Source organism: Aedes aegypti, chromosome 2 (genome assembly GCF_002204515.2).
Source record: "Aedes aegypti strain LVP_AGWG chromosome 2, AaegL5.0 Primary Assembly, whole genome shotgun sequence".
In the NCBI taxonomy this organism is placed as follows: domain Eukaryota; kingdom Metazoa; phylum Arthropoda; class Insecta; order Diptera; family Culicidae; genus Aedes; species Aedes aegypti.
In genome coordinates, this window is record NC_035108.1 from 331,978,183 (window position 1) to 332,000,171 (window position 21,989).

General features: G+C 36.1%; 1 protein-coding gene across 1 annotated transcript in view; it reads left to right on the top strand.

The window, feature by feature from the left end:
* Positions 1-19,012, top strand: part of LOC5578973 (kelch-like protein 17) — a 111,663-nt gene extending 92,651 nt beyond the window's left edge. The window contains exons 7-10 of the mRNA XM_021845967.1: positions 11,672-11,778; positions 16,141-16,616; positions 16,674-17,186; positions 17,246-19,012. Coding sequence (XP_021701659.1) covers positions 11,672-11,778; positions 16,141-16,616; positions 16,674-17,186; positions 17,246-17,456 — 1,307 coding nt within the window. The 3' untranslated portion in view covers positions 17,457-19,012. The remainder of the gene's footprint in view (positions 1-11,671; positions 11,779-16,140; positions 16,617-16,673; positions 17,187-17,245) is intronic.
* Positions 19,013-21,989: the final 2,977 nt, after the last annotated feature.

A 21,989-nucleotide genomic window follows, 5' to 3' on the forward strand; every position in this document is an offset into this window, starting at 1 on the left:
CCCATTTCTCCGTCTCTCCATTTCTGTTGCCAGCTGATCAAGGTCTCCCGACGGGCCAATGCAAAAAATTCAACGAAGGCGATTTGACGCTCATAAACATCGCTTTCTTTAGGGCCTACCTTAGCCAGATAGTCCGCTTTCTCATTGCCCGGAATGGAGCAATGGGAAAGGAACCCAAGCTAGGGTAATAGTGTAAGAGCGATTTGACAAAGCACTCAATGCCTAGCGTATTCCATTCAGGAAGTACGCTGAGTGCTTCACCGGCTTCATTGACCGAACAGCCTCCAGAGAACTTAAACTGTCGGAAAAAATGAAGAAGTGCTCGGGTGGGTGAGTACTGATGTACTTAAGGGCGTAATGTATAGCCGCTAGCTCAGCAACATATACAGAACATGGCTTTTGAAGCATGAAGAAGGCGCAATGGGAAACGTTGTAAACACCGAAACCAGTGATATCATCCATTTTTGACCCATCAGTGAAGAACTGTCGGTTCTCGCTGACATGTCCGAATTTACTTGCAAACATGGGAGGGATAAACTTTGAACGAAAGTGTTCTGGTATACCATGGATATCTTGCTTCATGGACAAATCAAATACTACAGAGGAACAGTCGAATTCTAGGAAGTTGTCACGATTGTACATTGGACCGAATCGACAATTTAGCCGGAAAAAAAGTGTTATCTGTGTTCTTGTCGAATTCAGACGTTCGATGTCTTCAGAGAAGTTATTCGTAATTGAGTTTTGCATCTTTTAACGAAAAAGGTAAATAGGGTGGCCCATATTTAAGCTAAAATTTTGACTCAAACTTTTTTGTTTGATGAAATTTGTGGCTGCGCTCTTCTGCAAACTTTTAGAAAATATTATTTTGAACAACTTTGTCGAAGACACTTTTGATCTAACTCTTCATTTGAGCTAAGTAAATTGATTTTGAAAGTATTAACTTATTGTGGACCCAAAAAATCAGTTATTTTGATCTAACTTTTTTGTTTTCAGTTCTACGTGAATGTGGTCCTTAAAAGAGTTGTAGAGGAAGTAAAGATACACACTTGTTTTTAATTATGAATCGTGGTTTACGGCCAACCAGCCGAGTGGAAGTTTAACAACTACCGAAAAGCTAAACATTACATATAATTTGCAATTGGATTAGATGGACAAATTGATGTGAAGATTCTGAAAAGAAAGATGTGAAATCTTCACATCAATTTGTCCATCCAATCCAAATGCAAATTATATGTAATGTTTAGCTTTTCGGTAGTTGTTAAAGATACACGTTTTTGCTGAACATCGCAAGTTTGTAATTCTTGTGATTTTGAAGTTATAAGCAAATTTAAGTGAAAAACTATGAAATCTTAAGATGCCCATAACTCATGGAGTTGGTTCGATAAAATTTTTCTTTAAGAGGCATTAGAAAGGCCATACAATAGGCAACTTTTGCTGCAAAAACTGTGAGAACGTTTTTTTTTTGTAAATTGAGAAAATTCACTTCAAAAATATACTTTAAAAACTCGAAATTCGAGTTACAACACAAGATTTTAAAGTTAACGGCGTGCTGTCTTCAGCAAAGTTGTAGAATTTAACTAGATCTATAACTTTTCCATACACCAATTTTAAGAAAAATGTGCAACAAAATATGAAGAAATGATGATACGATTCAGATGTAGGTCACCTTATATTTATTACTATAAAATATTAAGATAGTATATCAGCAGTCGCTTTCATATACTTGCTGTTGTAAACTTTGTATGGTATTATGATTTTATTATTATTTTATCAGTACTCAGTGGTATAATTCACGAATAATACAAATTGTAAAATGATGCCAATGCAATATAAGAAACTTTAACTGTTTCGTCATTGTGACTGCTATTATTGTGACTGAATACATACAATAGTGTTCTGGGATACAGAACTGTGGAAATGGTGGAATAATCTAACATTATTGAAGAAGCCAAGGTTCAAAAAGTGTGCAGGTTTGGAAAATTATTGATAGAATAAAAGTACAATTATATTGCTACTACTTCAATAATTTTGTATTAACTAATAGTAAAATGCATTATAAGTTCTAATATTTTTGTTTCATATTTCTCTTTAAATTGATGTATGGAAAAGTTATAGATCTAGTTGAATTCTACAACTTTGCTGAAGACAGCACGCCGTTAACTTTAAAATCTTGTGAGTTACAAGCGAATTTCGAGTTTTTTAAGTATATTTTTGAAGTGATTTTTTTCAATTTACAAAAAAAAACGTTCTCACAGTTTTTGCAGCAAAAGTTGCCTATTGTATGGCCTTTCTAATGCCACTGAAAGAAAAATTTTATCGAACCAACTCCATGAGTTATGGGCATCTTAAGATTTCATAGTTTTTCACTTAAATTTGCTTATAACTTCAAAATCACAAGAATTACAAACTTGCGATGTTCAGCAAAAACGTGTATCTTTACTTCCTCTACAACTCTTCTAAAGACCACATTCACGAAAAACTGAAAACAAAAAAGTTAGATCAAAATAACTGATTTTTGGGGTCCATCCTAAGTTAATACTTTCAAAATCAATTTACTTAGCTCAAATGAAGAGTTAAATCAAAAGTGTCTTCGACAATGTTGTTCAAAATAATATTTTCTAAAAGTTTGCAGAAGAGCGCAGCCACAAATTTCATCAAACAAAAAAGTTTGAGTCAAAATTTTAGCTTAAATATGGGCCACCCTATTTACCTTTTTCCTTAAAAGATGCAAAACTCAATTACGGATAACTTCTCTGAAGACATCGAACGTCTAAATTCGACGAGAACAGAGATAACACTTTTGTCCGGCTAAATTGTCGATTCGGTCCAATGTGGATTGGTGTTAACCGAAGATGGGCTGACCTCCAGCGTCATGTACCAGTAGTACACACTCATGAAACGAGTTTGAGGGTTATGTTCAAGCAGCTTTTCGACGTTTTCAATAACCAATGGATTGAGAATCTCACAACGGATAAGGAACCTGAGTGTTAACTCCGCGAAACGATCTGTCAGGGGATGTACTCCTGCAAGTACCTCTAACCTCATTGTGTGAGTCGAGTTCATGCAGCCTAGCGCGATGCGAAGACAGCGGTACTGAATCCGCTACCGTACTCTAGTACGGACAAGATGGTTGTTTGGTACAGCTTGATCCGATCTTTTTTTCTATCTTTATTAACGAGATTTTTATCCCTTGGCTAGGTCATCTTGGGACCAACGGCTTTACTTCCCTTCCGAAGGAAGTCGTCACTATATAACTCTTACGTCATAAGTGACTATCTCGGGATGGGATTCGATTCCAGGTCCTCGGCGTGAGAGGCGTGTGTTCTAACCCCTACACCAGGTCCGTCCCCATTGATCAGATCTTCCGGATGGGCTTTAGAAGACAAGCTATGAGTGATTGTCTTACCCATGAGTTTAAGCAGAAACTTGGCAGGTTTGTGTTTCTTTGAAAAGACAACCATCTCAGTTTTCTCTGCAGAGAATTCGATACCCAGCTTTAAGGTCCAAGTAGACAAATTGTCCAGGGTATCTTGTAAGGGTCCTTATAGTTCGGCTGCTGTTGGTCCTGTGTTGAAAACTGTGGCTAATTGAGAAACAGACTCTGTCCCACAGATGATGTTATGCATATAAAAAGAAGGATGACCTACGAAAACACGATACCTGATACCGTAGATCTTTAATAGTGTGGGATAAAAATCATAATAATGAAAAAATCGTAATAATCATGATTTTCACTAATTTCGTAATTTGCATAGTTTGTTTTTTTGTCTGACATCGCTGCACATCAGTGCACTATGGTCCAGGAATCAGTTTTACGCGGAAAGATGCATTCTGAGCTTTAGAATGAAACATTAGACAAAAACGGTCTTCTACAAAGTTGTTTGTATTAGTTAAGCCCTTTGTTTGGTTTTATTGAAAATTAGGGTGGACCACATTTTCATAGAAATGATTAAACTAACTTTCTTATTTGTAGAAATTATATTATACATGCTTCAGCAAAATTGTAGACCATTCAATTTCAAGCAACTTTGCCAAAAAAAGTTTTTTTGTATCTCTTAAATTGACCGATTTAGAGCTTTTTTCCTGCAGTGACGTATGGGTGGTCCGAACAAAACTGGTTTTCTGGCTCTAGAGTTTTCAATTCTAGTTTCTCATCAAAGTAGTCTATGAAACACTTTTAGAGCTTTAAAAAATGCGTAATTTGGTGAGCGAAGAAACTCGCTATCTCCTTCCGTTTAGGAGTTATTGTTATTTTTCTTCCAAAAACATGCCTACTTTGATTGTAAATATCTCTGATTGGGGCAAACATAAAAAATAACTTTTGACGGCATTCAAAAGACAAAATAAAATTGTATATTATATCAAAAAATTACAGATGTGTTATTTTTGTAACTCTAATAAAACGTCTTGAAAGTCAAACATTTGTTATCACAAAAACTTCAATAACTTTTGAACTAAAATAGATAATAACAATCTTTTTGCATGAAAATTTGCGTTTTGTTAAGTTTTCAAAGTCGTCCATAGACGACTCTGACGAGAAAATAATATTAAAAAAACTAGAGTTAAAAAACTTATTTTTGTTGGACCACCCTGCGATGATTAGGAAAAAATGCTCTAGATTGGTCAAATTTTGAGCTACAGAAAAACTTTTTTTGGCAAAGTTGATCAAAATTTCAAGTTCTACCGCTTTGCCTAAGAGCATATACCAGTATTTTTGCAAATAAAAAAGTTGATTATATGATATGTGTGATATTGTGGACCACCCTAGTTTCAAATGACACAGTATGAAAGCTTACATTTTTAGAAACAATTTTGTAGAAGATCATTTTTATCTAAAATTTCATTTTCATGCTCAAAATGTAAAATAATAAAGAAATATATACCATGTAAATCTTCAGAATAGTTTTAGAGCCCTATCTTTCTTATTTCAGATTTCTCGTCAAAGCAGTCTATGAACGACTTTAAGAACTTAACAAAACGCAAATTTTCATGCAAAAATATTGATGATATCTATTTTAGTTCAAAAGTTATTAAAGTTTTTCTGCTTAAAAACCTTTGCTTTTCAAGGCATTTTATTAGAGTTACAAAAATAACACATCTGTAATTTTTTGATATAATATACAATTTTATTTTGTCTTTTGAATGCCGTCAAAAGATATTTTTTATGTTTGCCCCAATCAGAGATATTCACAATCAAAGTAGGCATGTTTTTGAGAGAAAAACAACAATAACTCCTAAACGAAAGGAGATAGCGAGTTTCTTCACTCACCAAATTACGCATTTTTTAAAGCTCTAAAAGTGTTTAATAGACTACTTTGATGAGAAATTTGAATTGAAAACTCTAGAGCCAGAAAACCAGTTTTGTTCGGACCACCCTATGTCACTGCAGGAAAAAAGCTCTAAATCGGTCAATTTAAGAGATACAAAAAAACTTTTTTTGGCAAAGTTGCTTGAAATTGAATGGTCTATAACTTTGCTGAAGCATGTATAATATAATTTCTACAAATAAGAAAGTTAGTTACACAATTTCTATGAAAATGTGGTCCACCCTAATTTTCAATAAAACCAAACAAAGGGCTTAACTAATACAAACAACTTTGTAGAAGACCGTTTTTGTCTAATGTTTCATTCTAAAGCTCAAAATGCATCTTTCCGCATAAAACTGATTCCTGGACCACTGTGCAGTGATATTTATAAGTTTCTATTTTCACTACGGAAAATATTCCTTCTTTGTCTAATCCTGCGAAACAGACCTCCAAAAATTCATCCAAATAACTCACGATGAATATCCCTTGTGATCCTTCAACGAACCTTGTGTTTTTTCAATGCGTTTTCAAGAGAATTCCCACGGGTATTTCTTCATAAATTATGTTTGTCATTTGGCAGTGCTTTCTCCAAGAACCCCTTTACCAGCTTTCGCTGAGTTCTTCTTGGGATTTGCACGGAATGCGGGATTAGTAGTTATTATTCAATAGATTTTTCCTGATTTGTTTGGGCTTTCTGACCTTACCAACAAATTTATCTAAGAATCTCCACCGAGAATGCTTTGGAAATTCTTTCAAACATATCTCCAGGAAGGTTCTCTACGCACTTGTTTTATATAAATTGGTAGTGTTAGTTTATAAAATCATCCTGTTGTTCAATAATAATTTGTTTAGGATTTTCTGGAATTACTGAGGGTTTCTCCAAGAAATTCTAGGAGTCTCACCACAATTATCTTCAAGACCACCAAGCAAGGGTTCTTTCCACAAATGTTTCAAAGAGTTCACCAACAGTTTTTCCAACTTTACCTTCAAGGAATGCTTCAAGACATAGTTTCCTTAACTGTGGGTCGCGACCCCCTGGGGGGTCGTGAGCCATTCTTTGGTGGGTCGCGAAAAAAATCTATTTCAGGTTTAGTTTCTTTATTTTAGAATATCTCCTTGAAGGACAAAATTTTGAATTTGTTCATAAACAAAAGTCTTAAGTTATAAGAACACCATGTTTGAAATACTTTCCGAAAATATTATCAATAATTTAAAATCAACATTGCTCTATCTAAAATGTTGATAAATTTCGAGATATGCGTCAAAATTTTCAAATTAAAGAATAATTTTACTCGATTTTGTTGAGATAAAAATTTTGGGGATTTGTTAAATAAATTTTACCAAAAAAGTTGGAAGCTCAGTGGATGACCATCATCGATGATCACTGAAAAAAAACATAGTTTACCAAATTTTGAAGCGATGGAGTACGTTAAATGGTTCTTATTTTCAGTACAAAAAGGCACAAATTTTAACGTTTTTTGTAAAAATATTGTTTAGCAAAGTTGATTGATTTCTATTACAAAAAGTCAGTCTGATGGTTAAAGTTGATATTTCAATGTTAATGACGTTTAGATCCGTAACTCGATTTATGCATCATTATTGCGGTTCTCCCGTTTTGGTGAGGGTATTTAAAGGTATCCCAAATACGTTGCAGGTTTGTATGGTAGTTTATACAAAAAACTAAAGTTATACTTCTAACATCGTTATAACTTTCATATTCATGTTGATGCTTATATGAACTATCAAACCTTAGGTATTGATGAATTAAGTTGTTGGAGAAACATTTTTTTGAGTCAATTTTGTTTGGGGTTCTTGAATAAGAATTCTACATGAAGCTAAATAATAGCGAATAAATTGTTGGATATATCTACTCCCATTCATTGGGATTGAATTGCTTTCTTCAGCAACTGCCTTTATTAATATTTGAAGAATAAGTTATCAGTTTGAGACCATATTAATTTTATTTACAAATTGCGGTACTAACGTGTTTGGAACATTTTTCAAAATTTCTTCATGGAAATTTTTTTTCAATAGTACATTGTCTTTGGGTCACCTCAAAATCTCTACCGAAATTTCTTGACGCAAAATAGACTGCAAACAAGATTGTATGGACACAAAACACACATCAATAAGCTAAACAGGTTGACAGATTAAGGATACACCAAGACAGATATGGAAATAATAACACTAAAAGAAAAAACAGCACTCATCCAACACTGCATAGATCTAGACCATCGTTTTGATCTGAATCGTACAACAGTGTTGGATAGTAGTAGAAATACAAATACATTAACATTCCTAGAGATGTGTCACATAGTGAACACACCAAATACAGTAAATCACCGAACAGACATAGAAGGGTTAAATACAACGTACGCAGGCATTCAAAAATTTACGGGTGAAATGTTTCAAACCTGAAACTAATCGATCAACCCACCATCTTTGAACCAACCGTTACCGCCTTCACAAGTGCAGTGTAAAGTAGTGGCAATATTAAGTGAAACTTTGAAAAAACATAAGCTACAGTTCACTTAATAGAATAATGTAGGTTAAAAATTAAGCCAATCTCAAATGCAAAATAATGTTAAAATACGTTTTCACAGCCGATGTATTTCCCCAAACTTGACACCGACAGTTTTATGTTACACCTTACGAAATACGACTAAACAGAATGTAAGTCACTTAAAATCTATGTAATCCTACCACTAATCTCCCCTGAAGAAGACTCGGATTAGAGTCGAAACGTCGGGAAAAATCTAAAACAGTCGTTTTGATTACCCAAGACTGCAGCGCCGAAACTAGTAGCTCCAATTCTCCCACATCAGTCGAAATCTCCTCGCTGAAATTTCTAGAAATTCCACGAAACACTATTTGTATCTCTTTCTTACAAGATATGGGAGTTTGTACATCGAACCTTTTTTGTAATTTGAACCTCTTAATCATTATGTTGTGAAATTAAAACGGAAATTCATGACTTTGACCGGGGGGACCGAAATCCGTACACTTCATACAAATAGTAGGCGTTTTCTATGAAATGGGCGGATTTAGATTCATTCTTAGGTGTACGGATTTCGATCCCGCTCGGTATAGTTAGCATCACACGCTTTGTTATTTTCAAATGGGCATAAGTTTTCAGGTGGTGGGTCGCGAAGACTACGCCTCACGGCTAGGTGGGTCGCGCACTTGAAAAGTTTGGGAACCTATGTCAAGGATTACTTGGGATATTAGCATCAAAATTTATCCCAGACTTCAAGCAAAAAAAAACATCAAATTATTATTTCCTCCCTTGATTCTATAATTTTTTCATAAGTTACAAAACAGGATACAATTGAGAAAAAGCTCTTAGAGATTCCTTAGAGAAGTTCTCGCAGTTCTATCTGCATTTTTTTGCAGAAAATTATCTATGTTATTATAGATTTCTCTTAAAACAATTTGATGTTGCTTCCCAGAATTCCTTCAAAATTCCATAGAAATAATATTTTAAAATGTCTTCAAAAGATGCCTACTTGAGAATATTAGGAAATTAAAACATTCCTATACAGTTTCTAGCGGAATACGCTTAAAAGTTCTTTCAAAAACTCTTCCGTGAAAATATCCAAAAGTTGCCTGGGCAATCTGTTCAGGGATTTCTTCAGAGAATTGTATTATTGTTTCTGTATTAGGATTCTTCCGAAAAATTCACCAGAGACCCATACAACGTTTTTCCAAAGATTCCTTTCCTTAAATAGCACTTATTATTCCCTAGGCGATTTTCAAAGAAATTTTTCAACAGATTTACTGAAGGGTTTTGCAATTCATTCTTGAACTTCTTCGTTTAGGTTCATAAAATAACCCTAAAAATTGTTCCGAATGTTTATTCCGGGATTCTTTCAAATAAACCAGAAATTTATTCACTTTCCATTTTTGGTTCAAAAACTACTCCAGGAATACCTCTACATATTTTTTACGAATCACTCCATATCTAATTTTTACTAGATTTGAAGAGTAACACATATAGAAATATAGACTAAATTTCTGTCAGGAAATTCAAAAATTTAACGTAGAATTTTTGAAACTTTTTAACGAAATTCCCGATGATATACCTCACAGAAAAACTGTTTTTTTAGGATTTACTACGAAAATTCTTGTTTTCTTCTCATTTATTTGGAAGGGCTATTTTCAATTATTGTGGTAGAACTGTAGAAATTAAAAGCGAAAATATTGGCGGTATTTTGAAGAACATTACCAAAAATATTGGGTAATAATAATAATAAACTTAAATCTTAGAGGGCAATTTGAATTATTTTGGAAATTTGTTGAGGAATTTCTGATGGACCTTCACCAGGATCTGCTGGTTTTTCAATTGTGCTATTTTTCAAAACTTCTAGAATTTACCTTTAATATTTAGATACTTTCAAGTGTTGCTTTTTAGAATATGAACAGATTTTTAAACGAATTTCCTCAATGAAGCGTCATGCGAAGACAGGAAAAACAACAAAATATTGAAACAGGAAGAAACAATAGATAGGCAACGGAACAACGAAAAATAAGTGATTATTTAAAATATTTTCCCTAGAGGCAAATTATCACAGGATAAATCAAAACTCTCTATTTTCAAAGAAATTTTTTAAGGAAGCTTCTTACAAATTTCTTTATGTGTATCTCAATAAATTTCTTTCTCCTTCTAAGTTATTTTGCTAAATGTTTGTTCACAGATTCCACTATGCTGGTTTGGATAGCAAAAGTATTACTGGGGTTTTTGAACAAAATTCATCTAAAAATTCGAAGGCAAGCAGGCAATGGACATGCCCTATATCAACTGCAGCGATTCGCAGTAGACAGGATGTCCCGGGCCCGATCTATCTGACAAGCCAATCGAGCCCTCTGTCACCATAGAAGATGGTGTCTCCATCATGTCTATAGCCTGAAGGCAAGAGGCATTTTGAAAACACTTTTCGTGGATAATCCTTACAATCCGGCGATTTGAAGCAGAATTTCAAAAACAAAAGAAAATGTATAGAATAATTTCTGACGCAATTTGTGATGTATTTTGGAAAGCTTTCTGAAGGACTTTTGATGAACTTGTAAGAAGAATTTGTAATAATTTTGGAACGAACTATGTATTTGAAGGGATTCACAGAGAAAACTCTAGTGGCACTTTCAGCGAAATATCTCCGATTATGAAAATTTTTAAGTTTTGAAAGGTTGGGTATTTTTTTTTTTTCAAAAATCCGGAAATATATTCCGAAACCCATTTTGTGCATAGAAAGTAGACATAGAAGGAATGGTTGTCCTCCAGGTGGAATTCACGTTGAAAATATGAACCAATCTCACAATATTCTTTGACTAATTTCCAAGAGAATTTTAGCAAAAGCTCTGAAGCCATCTCTCGGTATTCTTTGAGGAATTTGTTTAAACTAAAATACTACCAAAGCGGTTAAAAACATTTTGTCAAATAGTTATTTGAATTTCTCAAGAATTTAAAACATAATAAGTCCGATACAAATTTGACTTTAACTTTGTGTCTCTAACCTCCCCCTCACACCCCTTCAATTTTTTTGGGTTGAAATTTGCTTTTTGAAGGGCACTCCGAAAAACATTTATCAATATTTGGAGGGTTTTAAAAAAAATCTTGATTTTTGATCTTTATAAATTTTATAAACTCCTAAGTTGTTTGAAAATTCGTGTAACAGGAATACAGGGGATTTTAGTGAAATTTTCCATGAATTACCATATCTTTTTAAATATCGAAATCAAATGGATCTAGGATCGTAATTTTTAGGAAAAGGTGTAGAAGGATACGTTAAAAATAAGGTACACAATTTCAAGCAAAACTTGTTGATGAAATTTTGTATGGAATCACTAAAACGTCAAAAATCATTTAGATATTTTGATTTATTCTCTCTCGTATGTAAATAAATCTTTATCTTATGCAATTTCATCGAGCAAATACACTACAAGTTACCATCAATTCAAAAACAATAAATTTTCACGAAAGCATATAATCGATTTCGCTTCCGGTCGATTATCGCGTGAATCCACCGCCATTAGCATTCGAATCATCATCGCACATTCCATTTTCCTATTTCCGTTCCATTCCGGAAATTTGGGGTACACTCATGCATTATTCAACAGTAGTTTCTCATCGCACGTGCGACTTGTTACGGACCCCAGTCACACATATGTTGCCCCAGTCAGTCAGACAGTAGTGTGGAGTGGGAGGACACGTATTTCGCCGAACATTGTCTTCCTCCCAAGTGGCAACAGTTTTATGCTATATTTGCACGTAATGGCCATGCTGACGGTTCTGTTAAACTCATAATGGAAGTCATGTGTTTTCTCCACTACTGTTACTTCATCATTTTTCGTTTCTTTCCCATTCACAGATGCCCACTCGTGCAAGGAGCTTCACTCGCGTTCGCACCGTTATGCTTTGCAAAACTTTCAACAAGTTGTTGGCACGGAGGAATTTCTGTTACTAGGATTCAATGAGGTAAATAAACATCTACTTATCCACTTACCAGTGACCCGCATCAATAACCGTAGCAATAAAAAAAATGGGAAGCGTGAGCGTCGAGTGAATCCACTCCACGATTTATAGCCAGGAAATTTCACATCCATTGATATATACATTCCTACTTCTACAACAAACTGTTCGTTTGGAGAGGTCGCATGGTCTTTCATAACCTTGGGACGATTATTTCCCCAACCGATGTCCGACTAACATAGCACATAATGTTGTATCCTTGAAAAAAAAAACTTCCGACTCACCCGCATCCTGTGGAGTCAATATACCACAGTTAGGTATGAAAGAAAATGGGACAAAAACTTCAGCCATGTGGAACATTAAATTAGCCACCCCAAAAGTTGAAGGGCGCACATGTGGTTGAATCCATAAAATGTAATTTCCCGTTGAAGAGATTTGCATGTAAACATGCACGATAAACCATATAAACCTATGGTATAACGGACGAGTGGACGAACAACAAACAGGAAGTTTGTGATGGGTCTAGGGCGAAAATGCCCGTTTACAATCGCTTCGTAAGTATCCGCTCCGCAGACAAACAGACGTACCGTAATCCGAAGCAACATTGATCATTTTTTGGATATTTCTTGAAAATTTTATTTGGAAATGCAAATGTTCTTCTTATCAGCATTAAGTCGAGTCTAGTACACGACACTGAAGACGGCCTTACAGTTGAGGTCGAAATACGCGTATCTGTCAAAGGATACAAACTCTAGTGGAATTAAATGGTATAGTACTAAATTCGGTTTTTTCATCTACTTATAGGTATTCTACTAAACAGCTCGAAGATTTATTATAAAATTGACGTCTTTAGCATTTAAGTTTGGGCGCCCAGATAGCTGTAGCGGTAAACGCTCGACTTCCCAGGGCATAGAGTATCTTCGTACCTGCCACACATGCAAAAATGGTCATTGGCATAGTAAGCTCTCAGTTAATAACTGTGGAAGTGCTCATAAGAACACTAAGCTGAGAAGCAGGCTCTGTCCCAGTGGGGACGTAACGCCAGAAAGAAGAAGAAGCATTTAAGTTTTGAATTTTGGGCAGCTGTATCACGGGATTTTGATTCAACCTTATTAGAGTGTACGGTTTTCGATCCAAGACATGTGATTTTAATTCCTGTTTTTTGATATTTCTACTCAACTTCAGGATCATTTTGGGATTAATTATGTCTAAATATGTGATAAAATATGTGAAAGTCATAGAAAAAGAGTGATCAATTGCCTTTTACAAATCTAAATATTTTTAACAGAGGTTTTTATTTGGATTAGTGCTTAGGTGTACGGATTTCGGCCCCAAAACACAAAAAAACAGACGTGTGTAAATTTTATCCGAACTATAATTTTTCCAAATGGAGGACCAGCCGATTATCTCGGAGAAACACAAGGTCACCTGCACCATTGCTCCGAAAGAAACCTCTTGGAACTTTAGTAGTATGTTTAACGTAAACTTGTTCAATTTAAAAAAATAAAGATAAATCTTCAACTAGACCTTGAATTCTTCTTCTACTTCTTCTTGGCATTAACGTCCCCACTGGGACAAAGCCGGCTACTCAGCGTAGTGTTCTAATGAGCACTTCCACAGTTATTAACTGAGAGCTTTCTTTGCCTAAGTTGCCATTTTTGCATTCGTATATCGTGTGGCAGGTACGATGATACTCTATGCCCAGGGAAGTCAAGGAAATTTCCATTGTGTCGCTCACTCCTGCGGGAACGAGCGATGGGACCAGAAGCACATTTGTTTGGCATATAATGTGTAATGGAGCAATATCGGGAATCCGGTTAGGCGTGATTATATCATGATTCGCGTCATCATTATCACCACCATTAACTGAATATCCTTTCGATGACAACTGTGGAGATGCAGAGGTATATTCGGTCTCTAGTATCAATTGTTTTCTAACTTACATTCCCTTCCCCGATGACTGTATTGGGCGTGGTCGTATTTTAAACATTGAACTTTTGATTCGTGCACATTGAGAATAGTTAGCTAATCTCAAGCCCCATTAAATCAATCTAGATGCAACTTCGATTATTCTGGTCAATCATGGAGTGGAATTACGAAGCGGTCATCCATACTCATGCTCGAATCCAGGAGGAATCCATGTGCAGTACACCCGATTCTGTTTTTGCACGGGGGATGCGTACCGTGCAAAAAAAGTTTTCTAATCTAATCTAATCTAAGCGCTTGCACAGCCAATATTGAAAAGCATCCTGGAAATACCTAAAATTATTCAGATATTTTCTTGTCAGTATTAATATTTGCAGAATATCAGTGATATGATACAAATATTAAAATGGCCAGGCCCACTGTGCCGACTTTGGGGTTGAAGACAATTGCAACAATCATGGCAATTAGGTTATTTACGCATGAATAAACTAATAGACAAAAAAATTTCAATTCAAGAAAAGAAGAAACGGGGACAAACGTACCAACCGTTTCAATTCAGGGTTAATGTTAATATCGTTGGGAGTGGCATTGCTAAGAAAGTTAATGCTCACTCCATTGTTGTTCTCCTGGGTTGGGACATAGGCATTTCTTCCTCATGTCCTGGATCAAGAGTAGACTGGCCCTTAAACAAAAAAGTTGTAAAACTCAACGGGGCACCCCCTAGATATGAGCCTTGGGGTAAGAAAAACGCTCGCTCAAAATTTCAACTCAATTGGTTGCTCCACCAGCTGGCGCATTCGATTTGAAGTTTGTATGGGATATTCGTCTCAAATATATTGAAAATTGATCCTATGTCACTGTTTCGTTCCGTATACTAATTGTTCGCGTTCAAATAAGCCCAGAATGACTAATACACTAGTTGATACCCTAATGAACATAATTGCAGAAGGTTGTATCTGGATTTAATCTCATTTTCATCACTCTTTCAGTTGTTGAAAGTTAGGCTTAGATCAGCACTCTCGTACAGTCACTTATATGCATGCGACATGTGCCTCAGCTCGCCCAGTGTCATAGGTGGCTATGATGCGCTTAGTGGCTACCTCCAAGCTATGTTGAAGAAATACAAGCAATATTGCATGATATACTTCAGATGGTTAAAACACCAACTATATTAATTTTGATCATGGTACAATCTTCTACAATATTCTTCGCCATTACATCAAGTAGTGTTTTTGACATTCTGGGTCCAATTGTACGCAATCATCAATTTTCCTGAACCAAACAGTAGATGATGTGCTGTTGCTCATATGTTTGAGCTGAAAATCCCATAATAACTTCAATTCAAATGCGCCAGCTCATGGAACGACCAAATGAGCTGAATTTTTCTGAAGGGCATCCTCTAACCCCAAGAAATAATCCTGGGGGGTGCCCCGTGGAATCATAGAACTTTATTTTTCTCCCATACTGAGCTGGGCCAGTCTAATCAAGAGCCTTGGTTTAAGCGCCTTTGCTCGCTCTCTTTACCGCTGTCTGGTGTGTTTGTACTCCTGGATTGTGGATCCCGCTGTTACCATCTGTTGCGGAAATGAATATTAGCTTTGTAGTGGTCAGCACACGCTATGTCTGAACCAGACAATTATAAAAATCGAATGTACATCGGATTTTTTCTCGCTAGAGATTAGTATTTGGTCTATATTTTCATAATCGGAAGGTTTTAAAATATTCTATCGGTGAAATTTTTTCCATACATTTTGGATGGGCGGAAATGCGTCGAAAACTTGATTTTCATGGGATTTAGTATGAAAAATGGCTAAAAAGTGGAAAAAATCAAAATTTCACCGATGGAATATTTTAAAACTTTCCGATTATGAAAATATAACCCAAATATTAAACTCTAGCGAGAAAAAATCCGATGTACATTCGATTTTTATAATCATCTGGTTCAGACATAGCGTGCAGCAAAACCAGTACCGTGCAAAATAAGTTTTTAGTTCAAAATTTCAAAAACCGTGCAGAAAAAGCAACACAATTTCACACGTTTCATGCAAAAATAAGTGTGTAGTGTAAAAAAAAATCCGAGCAAAAACAGAATCGGGTGTATGAGCAATTGGCCAATTGGGTTGTTACAGAATAATCTAGCTTTAACATATTCTGCATCTGAGTTAAACATTGTACCGGAAGTTTTCAGTGTTGATGCCCTGGTGCCAAAGGAATTTCTGAAAGTATTTCTGAAGGAATAACTGAAAGGAAAATCCTTGAAAACTACTTACGGATCAATGAAGAAACTGTTGGAAGCAGTCCCAGGAAAGATGCTTGAAGTAATCTTTAGATGATTCTCAGAAGAGATTCTTGGAAAAACTAAAAAATGTCGTCGAAATACGAATTATTATCTTTTTCAAGCTGTACTAACTTCAGCTCTCCGAATCATTTTCTTTATTTTAGGTGCAAGATCTGATCTCCAACAGCCAGTTGAACATCTGCTCCGAGGAAAAGGTGTTCGTAGCCGTGCTGAACTGGGTCAAGCATGATCTCAGCGAGCGCAAGAAGCACATCTCAGAGCTGATGTCCCACGTGCGCCTTCCGCTGGTGAACCGCGAATTCCTGATGTCCTGCGTCGAAACCGAACCATTGGTGCGGGAAGATTCCCACTGCAAAGAGCTTCTGTTGGAGGCCATGAAGTATCACTTGCTTCCCGAGCAGCGAAGTTCGCTGGTCAGTCAACGCACATTGGAGAGACGTCCGGAGGGAATGCGACAGTACATATTTGCGGTCGGTGGTGGCAGCCTGTTCGCCATCCACAACGAATGCGAATGCTACAATCCGAAGACCAACGCCTGGATGACCATTTCACCGATGAGCTCTCGGAGATCCAGAGCTGGTGTGACGGCTCTGAGGAAGCTGCTGTATGTTGTTGGCGGGTGAGTTTGGGTGGGTTTATGTCGTTGGAGGTTTGTGAACTGCAATCTGGATTTTAGATATGATGGAGAGAATGACCTTGCATCGGCGGAATGCTACAACCCATTGACCAACGAGTGGTGTAACATAACTCCCATGGGAACCAAGCGGTCATGTCTGGGCACGTGTGCTTTCGATGGACTTCTGTACGTTTGCGGCGGATATGATGGTGCTTCCTGCTTGGCCAGTGTTGAGCGATACGATCCGTTGACCGCAGTTTGGACGTCTTGCCCGGCGATGAACACCAGGCGCCGGTACTGCCGAGTTGCTGTTTTGGACAACTGTATCTACGCTCTGGGAGGTTTTGATTCGAGTAACTACCAATCGTCGGTGGAGCGGTTCGATCCGAGGGTTGGCAATTGGTCCGCGGTGCCGAGTATGACATCGAGGAGAAGCAGCTGCGGAGTTGCGGCCTTGGATGGGTATCTGTACTGTATAGGAGGCAGCGATGGAACCATGTGTATGCAGACGGGAGAGAGGTTCAATCTGAGAGCCAACAGTTGGGAGCCAATTAGTGCGATGCATTCCAGAAGGTAAGTGACCGACATAGTCTGAATTCTTGAATAATACTGATAACTAACAAATTCCACAGGTCAACCCACGAAGTCGTTGAAGCGAATGGGTACCTTTACGCTTTGGGAGGAAACGATGGGTCATCATCCCTGAACTCGGTAGAACGGTACGAGCCGAAGGTCAACAAATGGACGATTGTTACCTCGATGCTAACGCGACGTAGTTCGATAGGGGCATCGGTGCTGGAGTGCTTCAATCTGGAACGTGGCTTGCTTCAAACCAGTATATGACCGATCATAGCACATCTAGGCGAACCGGTTGGTGGGAGTGTTGCCAGTTCAGTAGCGACAACTACTTCGAATACCGCGACCAATGGAACCCAGTGAAGGAGTTGTTTGTTAAATGGAATTCAAGCGAAGTAACGTGTAACAATAGAATAGTGTGTATGCGCATAAAACAGTTGAATCTAGTAGGAAATTTACAAATTTCAATTAACTAGCTAGTCAGAGACATAGTGAAACTCGAATCGGTGTCGCCATGCAGTTGGTTTTGATTACTTTTCGAACAACGACGTGTGAACTAAGGTAGTTCCTGGATACTTTGATTCTTTGATCTGATCTCCTTAGAATTTCCTTAAAAATTCGGCAACTTCAATAGTTCATCCAACAATTTCTAAAGAGACATCTTCTCCAAAATTGGTATTCAGGAATTTCTCAAGGGATAACTTTGTAGAATACTACGGAGATTCCTCCTTAGATTTTTTTTCTGAGATTTACCCGAGAAGTCTTACAAAGAATCTTTGAAAGAATTCCATTAAAAATTCTTCAATAAAACTTTGTGAATTTTCTTGGAAGAGCTCTTCTAGGATTCTTGGGAGGTCTCCTAGAGTCACAAGAAAAGAAATCGATGGAAGAATTAGTGGAAAAATGTCTGCAGAAAATCTTGTGAATATTTCCAAATTAATCCCTGTGGAAATTATTGGAGGTAGTAACATTGGAGCGCTCATAGATTTCCTAGAGAAATTCCTCTAACAATTCTAACATATCGCTAAATGAATTTCTTGAGAAACTCTGCGGAAATGGTAATGGAATCTATAGAGGAGTGTATGAAGTGATTTCTGAAGTTATCCTAGAAAAAATCACATAAAAAATTCGTTAGCTTTTCCTCGTGAAATCTGAGATGGTTACTCTAGGTCCTCTAGAATGTTTGTTATCCGTCACCCTCTGGCACTTCTTATTGATCCAACCGATGCTAGGTCGCCTCTGAGCAGTATCTATTACCTATGGCGCTGCTATGCTTACCGCTCTTTGGAGAGACTGGTTTTCGATTTACCATCAAAGCCCATTTTCTTATTTTAAACTAACTATATTACACACATGGTGTTTTAGATCTTGTTATTGGTATGCCTAAATGAATAGTAATAATTATTTTATCGATGCAATACAATGCATACTTGCACAAAATGTGATCGTATTCTTTGTTCAAACAGATTTATTGAAAAAACTTGCAATTCATGATTTTCAATCCGCTCTACCGAATGTTTGATTTTGATTTTACTAGCATAAGTCGTTGCTCGGATATTTTTCAAATCAACGTTGAATGGCCTAAAAATATTTTTTTTTGTTTTTAATACTTACTAATAAATAGCTAAAATCGTCATTTGTTAAAGTAAAAATAATCAATATCTCGTGGCGATTTGTAATACTGAATCTGTACTGTAGATAAACATCTATTGGTAGTTATAATTTGATTATGTTGGAGTAGCTTTCTAAGCAGTATTCGGAACTTTGGAGTACAGTAGCTATGTAGTAAATTTGTAGTAAACAATTAAAATTTAAAATCATTCCTTCAAAGCATTCATCAATACGTTCAACATTCCATTTAAAAATCCTTCTCAATTTCTCATTACTATCTGTGATATTCCACCTTCTTGCTCTACCTGTGACTATCCTTAAGCACCTGCTTTTTCGTAAAACCTCCATGTTCCTTAAGAAAATAACAAAAAATATTATAAAACCATGTTCACGCTACCGTAATCCGGGGTAACATTGATCAGCGGGGTAACATTGATCGGGATGACTCATCTCGTTTAAAGTTCAAATAAAGATTTATTGATGAAACATTTTCGAATCATGAATGGTGCCTCTCTTTCGTATATACATAAGCTAATGACAAATAAGGTTTTTGGCAAAATTGCGTCTAGTTCATGCGAAAATTTGTCAACTTTTTGAAACAATGATTACTATCATTTTTACTGACACTACCGAAAATTCATGTCTCACATTAGTTGTGCAGACGATGTGATCAAGACAAATGCGGGTGATACTAAATATGGCATCGCCGAAAACGATTCCGTTGTCAAATCTTTTATAAGTTTATTCAATTAGGCAACATTAACTAATTACTATTAAGAATGTAGATTTTCCTTAGGAAATTGTCTACTTTTAGGCGTATTCCGCTATTCAAGGTGTTTTTAATTTTGAAATAACTCAAAAAGTAAATGACTTGTAAGAGTTTGGTCTTCATATTCGGCTTCAGGGGCCCTGATTTTAGTAAGTAACGACATTTTCAATATTAGCGAACGTTGTTTACTTGGGTGATCAATGTTACCCCATATCAGCTGAATAAAAAAATCACTTAAAACATTTATTTAAACATGTTTAAATCTTTCGAAAAACAAAATAAAGTATATAGTTAGGAGCGGTGGGTGCCAGTACTTGTTTTAAAAATATAAAACTTGTAACATTTGTATTGTGAAATGGAAAATTTAAGAAAAACTCAAAAAAATGATCAATGTTACCCCGGATTACGGTACCACACAAACCCACCTAATTCCAGTACCAGGTTCAAACAACAATAGCGATCCTTCTACTTCACGCATTACTTATGGTGATGTCCGATTCGAAAGCAAAAGCAAATTCAAATTCAATCAGCCTTACAATCGATCGGTAAAACGATAAGATAGCATTCAGATTAAGGGAAATTTAAAAAAGATATCACTATGTGGTCCAAACAATACTAGGATATTTGAGATGAAAAGTAAAACAAGAAGTGCAAAACTCTATTGACGTTTATCAGAGCATAAAAAGCATAGCTAAATATCAATTTTATCAAAGCAAAACGCAAACATCGAATCATACTCGGATCGATTGAATTGTTATCAGATGGAAGGCTACCAGATCGATTTCTTAGGAGGAATCAAATGAACAGATTTAAATCTTACTCATAATAATATCATGAAAGTATTTGCTTTGATACGGCTAAAGATAACTCGAAAAAATAAGCATACAGCGAAATACTTACACAAAAAGGAATTATACAACTAAAACGCTCATTAGTTCTTAAAACTTATACCAATAGAAAAGAAAACTCAGAATATTGAACAGGAAACGAAGCACTGCCACTCGATATTGACGAATGTTGAACAGAAGTTCAGAGCTATAACCAAAATTAACCAGGTATTTGTTTTCCACTCAACATGAAACTAGTCTAGCATCAAAGCAAAGAACGGATCACTGTCCACCACAAATATTACAACACAAGAAAGGTGGGCCACAAATTTATAGAACCATTCAACTAAGGGATTTGCTAAGCATCTACACACAACCAACAACCAAAACTACAACCACTTACATTCCGCCGACAAGGTTTTGGAAGACTCTTTTTTCGGACAACCCTTATGGATGTAGGATAATTGAATAACAAACTTTCGTACGTGTACTGTACATTGCAACAACCGGAAATCTCTTAAAGTCGACAATTGTAAACTATTGAAACTCTAACCATGAGCAGCAAACAACAAGCAGAATAACTTATTCCACTCAATGATGATCTTTTTTGTGATTTAGTAGAAAGGAAAGAATGTCCCCATTATAAAATCAAATTGAGGTATTGACAACTGTACAATACCTAATTATGGTATGATACCAAAATATGGTATTAGTATGCTATTGCGAGTTATTTTTTCTTCCTCGGGAACTATTATATTATTCTAGTATACTTTATCTCTTGAAACATTTCCAGGAAACTCCTTCAGGAATTCTTCCAGAAGTTTTTTTTAGCAGTTGTCACAAGATATTTTCAAAGGTCTCGTAAGAATCTCCGAAGACTTTTCCATATATTTCTTCAAGAATTCATCCAGATTTACCTTAGGGTTTATTCACAAACTTCATAACGCAAAAAATGGCCATATTCGACACCCACCCACCTCCTCGTGACGCTTTTTGTATGAATATTTCACAAATTTTGTATGAGCCGTAACATCACGAGGACACCCACCCACCCCCTTCAGCGTTATGAAATTTGAGAATGGGCCCTTATAATATCTTACCCAAGGAACAATTGGTAGCTTTTAAGATACCTACATGTTTAATACAAGCTGCATAGCAGCAACAATTGCTGAACAAATTTTCAGTTGAAGCATTAATTGAATAAAATTAATTTCTGCTAAGAAGCTGTTATTCCACTTGAAGTTTGTGTTTTGAATAAGAGCAGAACTGCCCATACTCGCATAACAGTCCCATTTGTACAGGGAATCCCATATAATATGGGACTGATATGCGAGTATGGGCAGTGAATAAACCTCTGAAAATGCAAATATAGTAGCTTTTGTTCTAAAACACATAAGAAGTTTAACAATTGACTGATTGAAAGCTTTCATAGGTTGTAGCCATCATTTTAGTAAAATATTGAACATTTGATTAACAACAAATCGTACAAAAGTTTCAGTGTCTTATACTTAAAATGTTGACCAGCATGATTAGTAAAACTCAAAACCAATGCGAACAACAATACATGAGTATGCTTTTATTCAAGCAAAACAT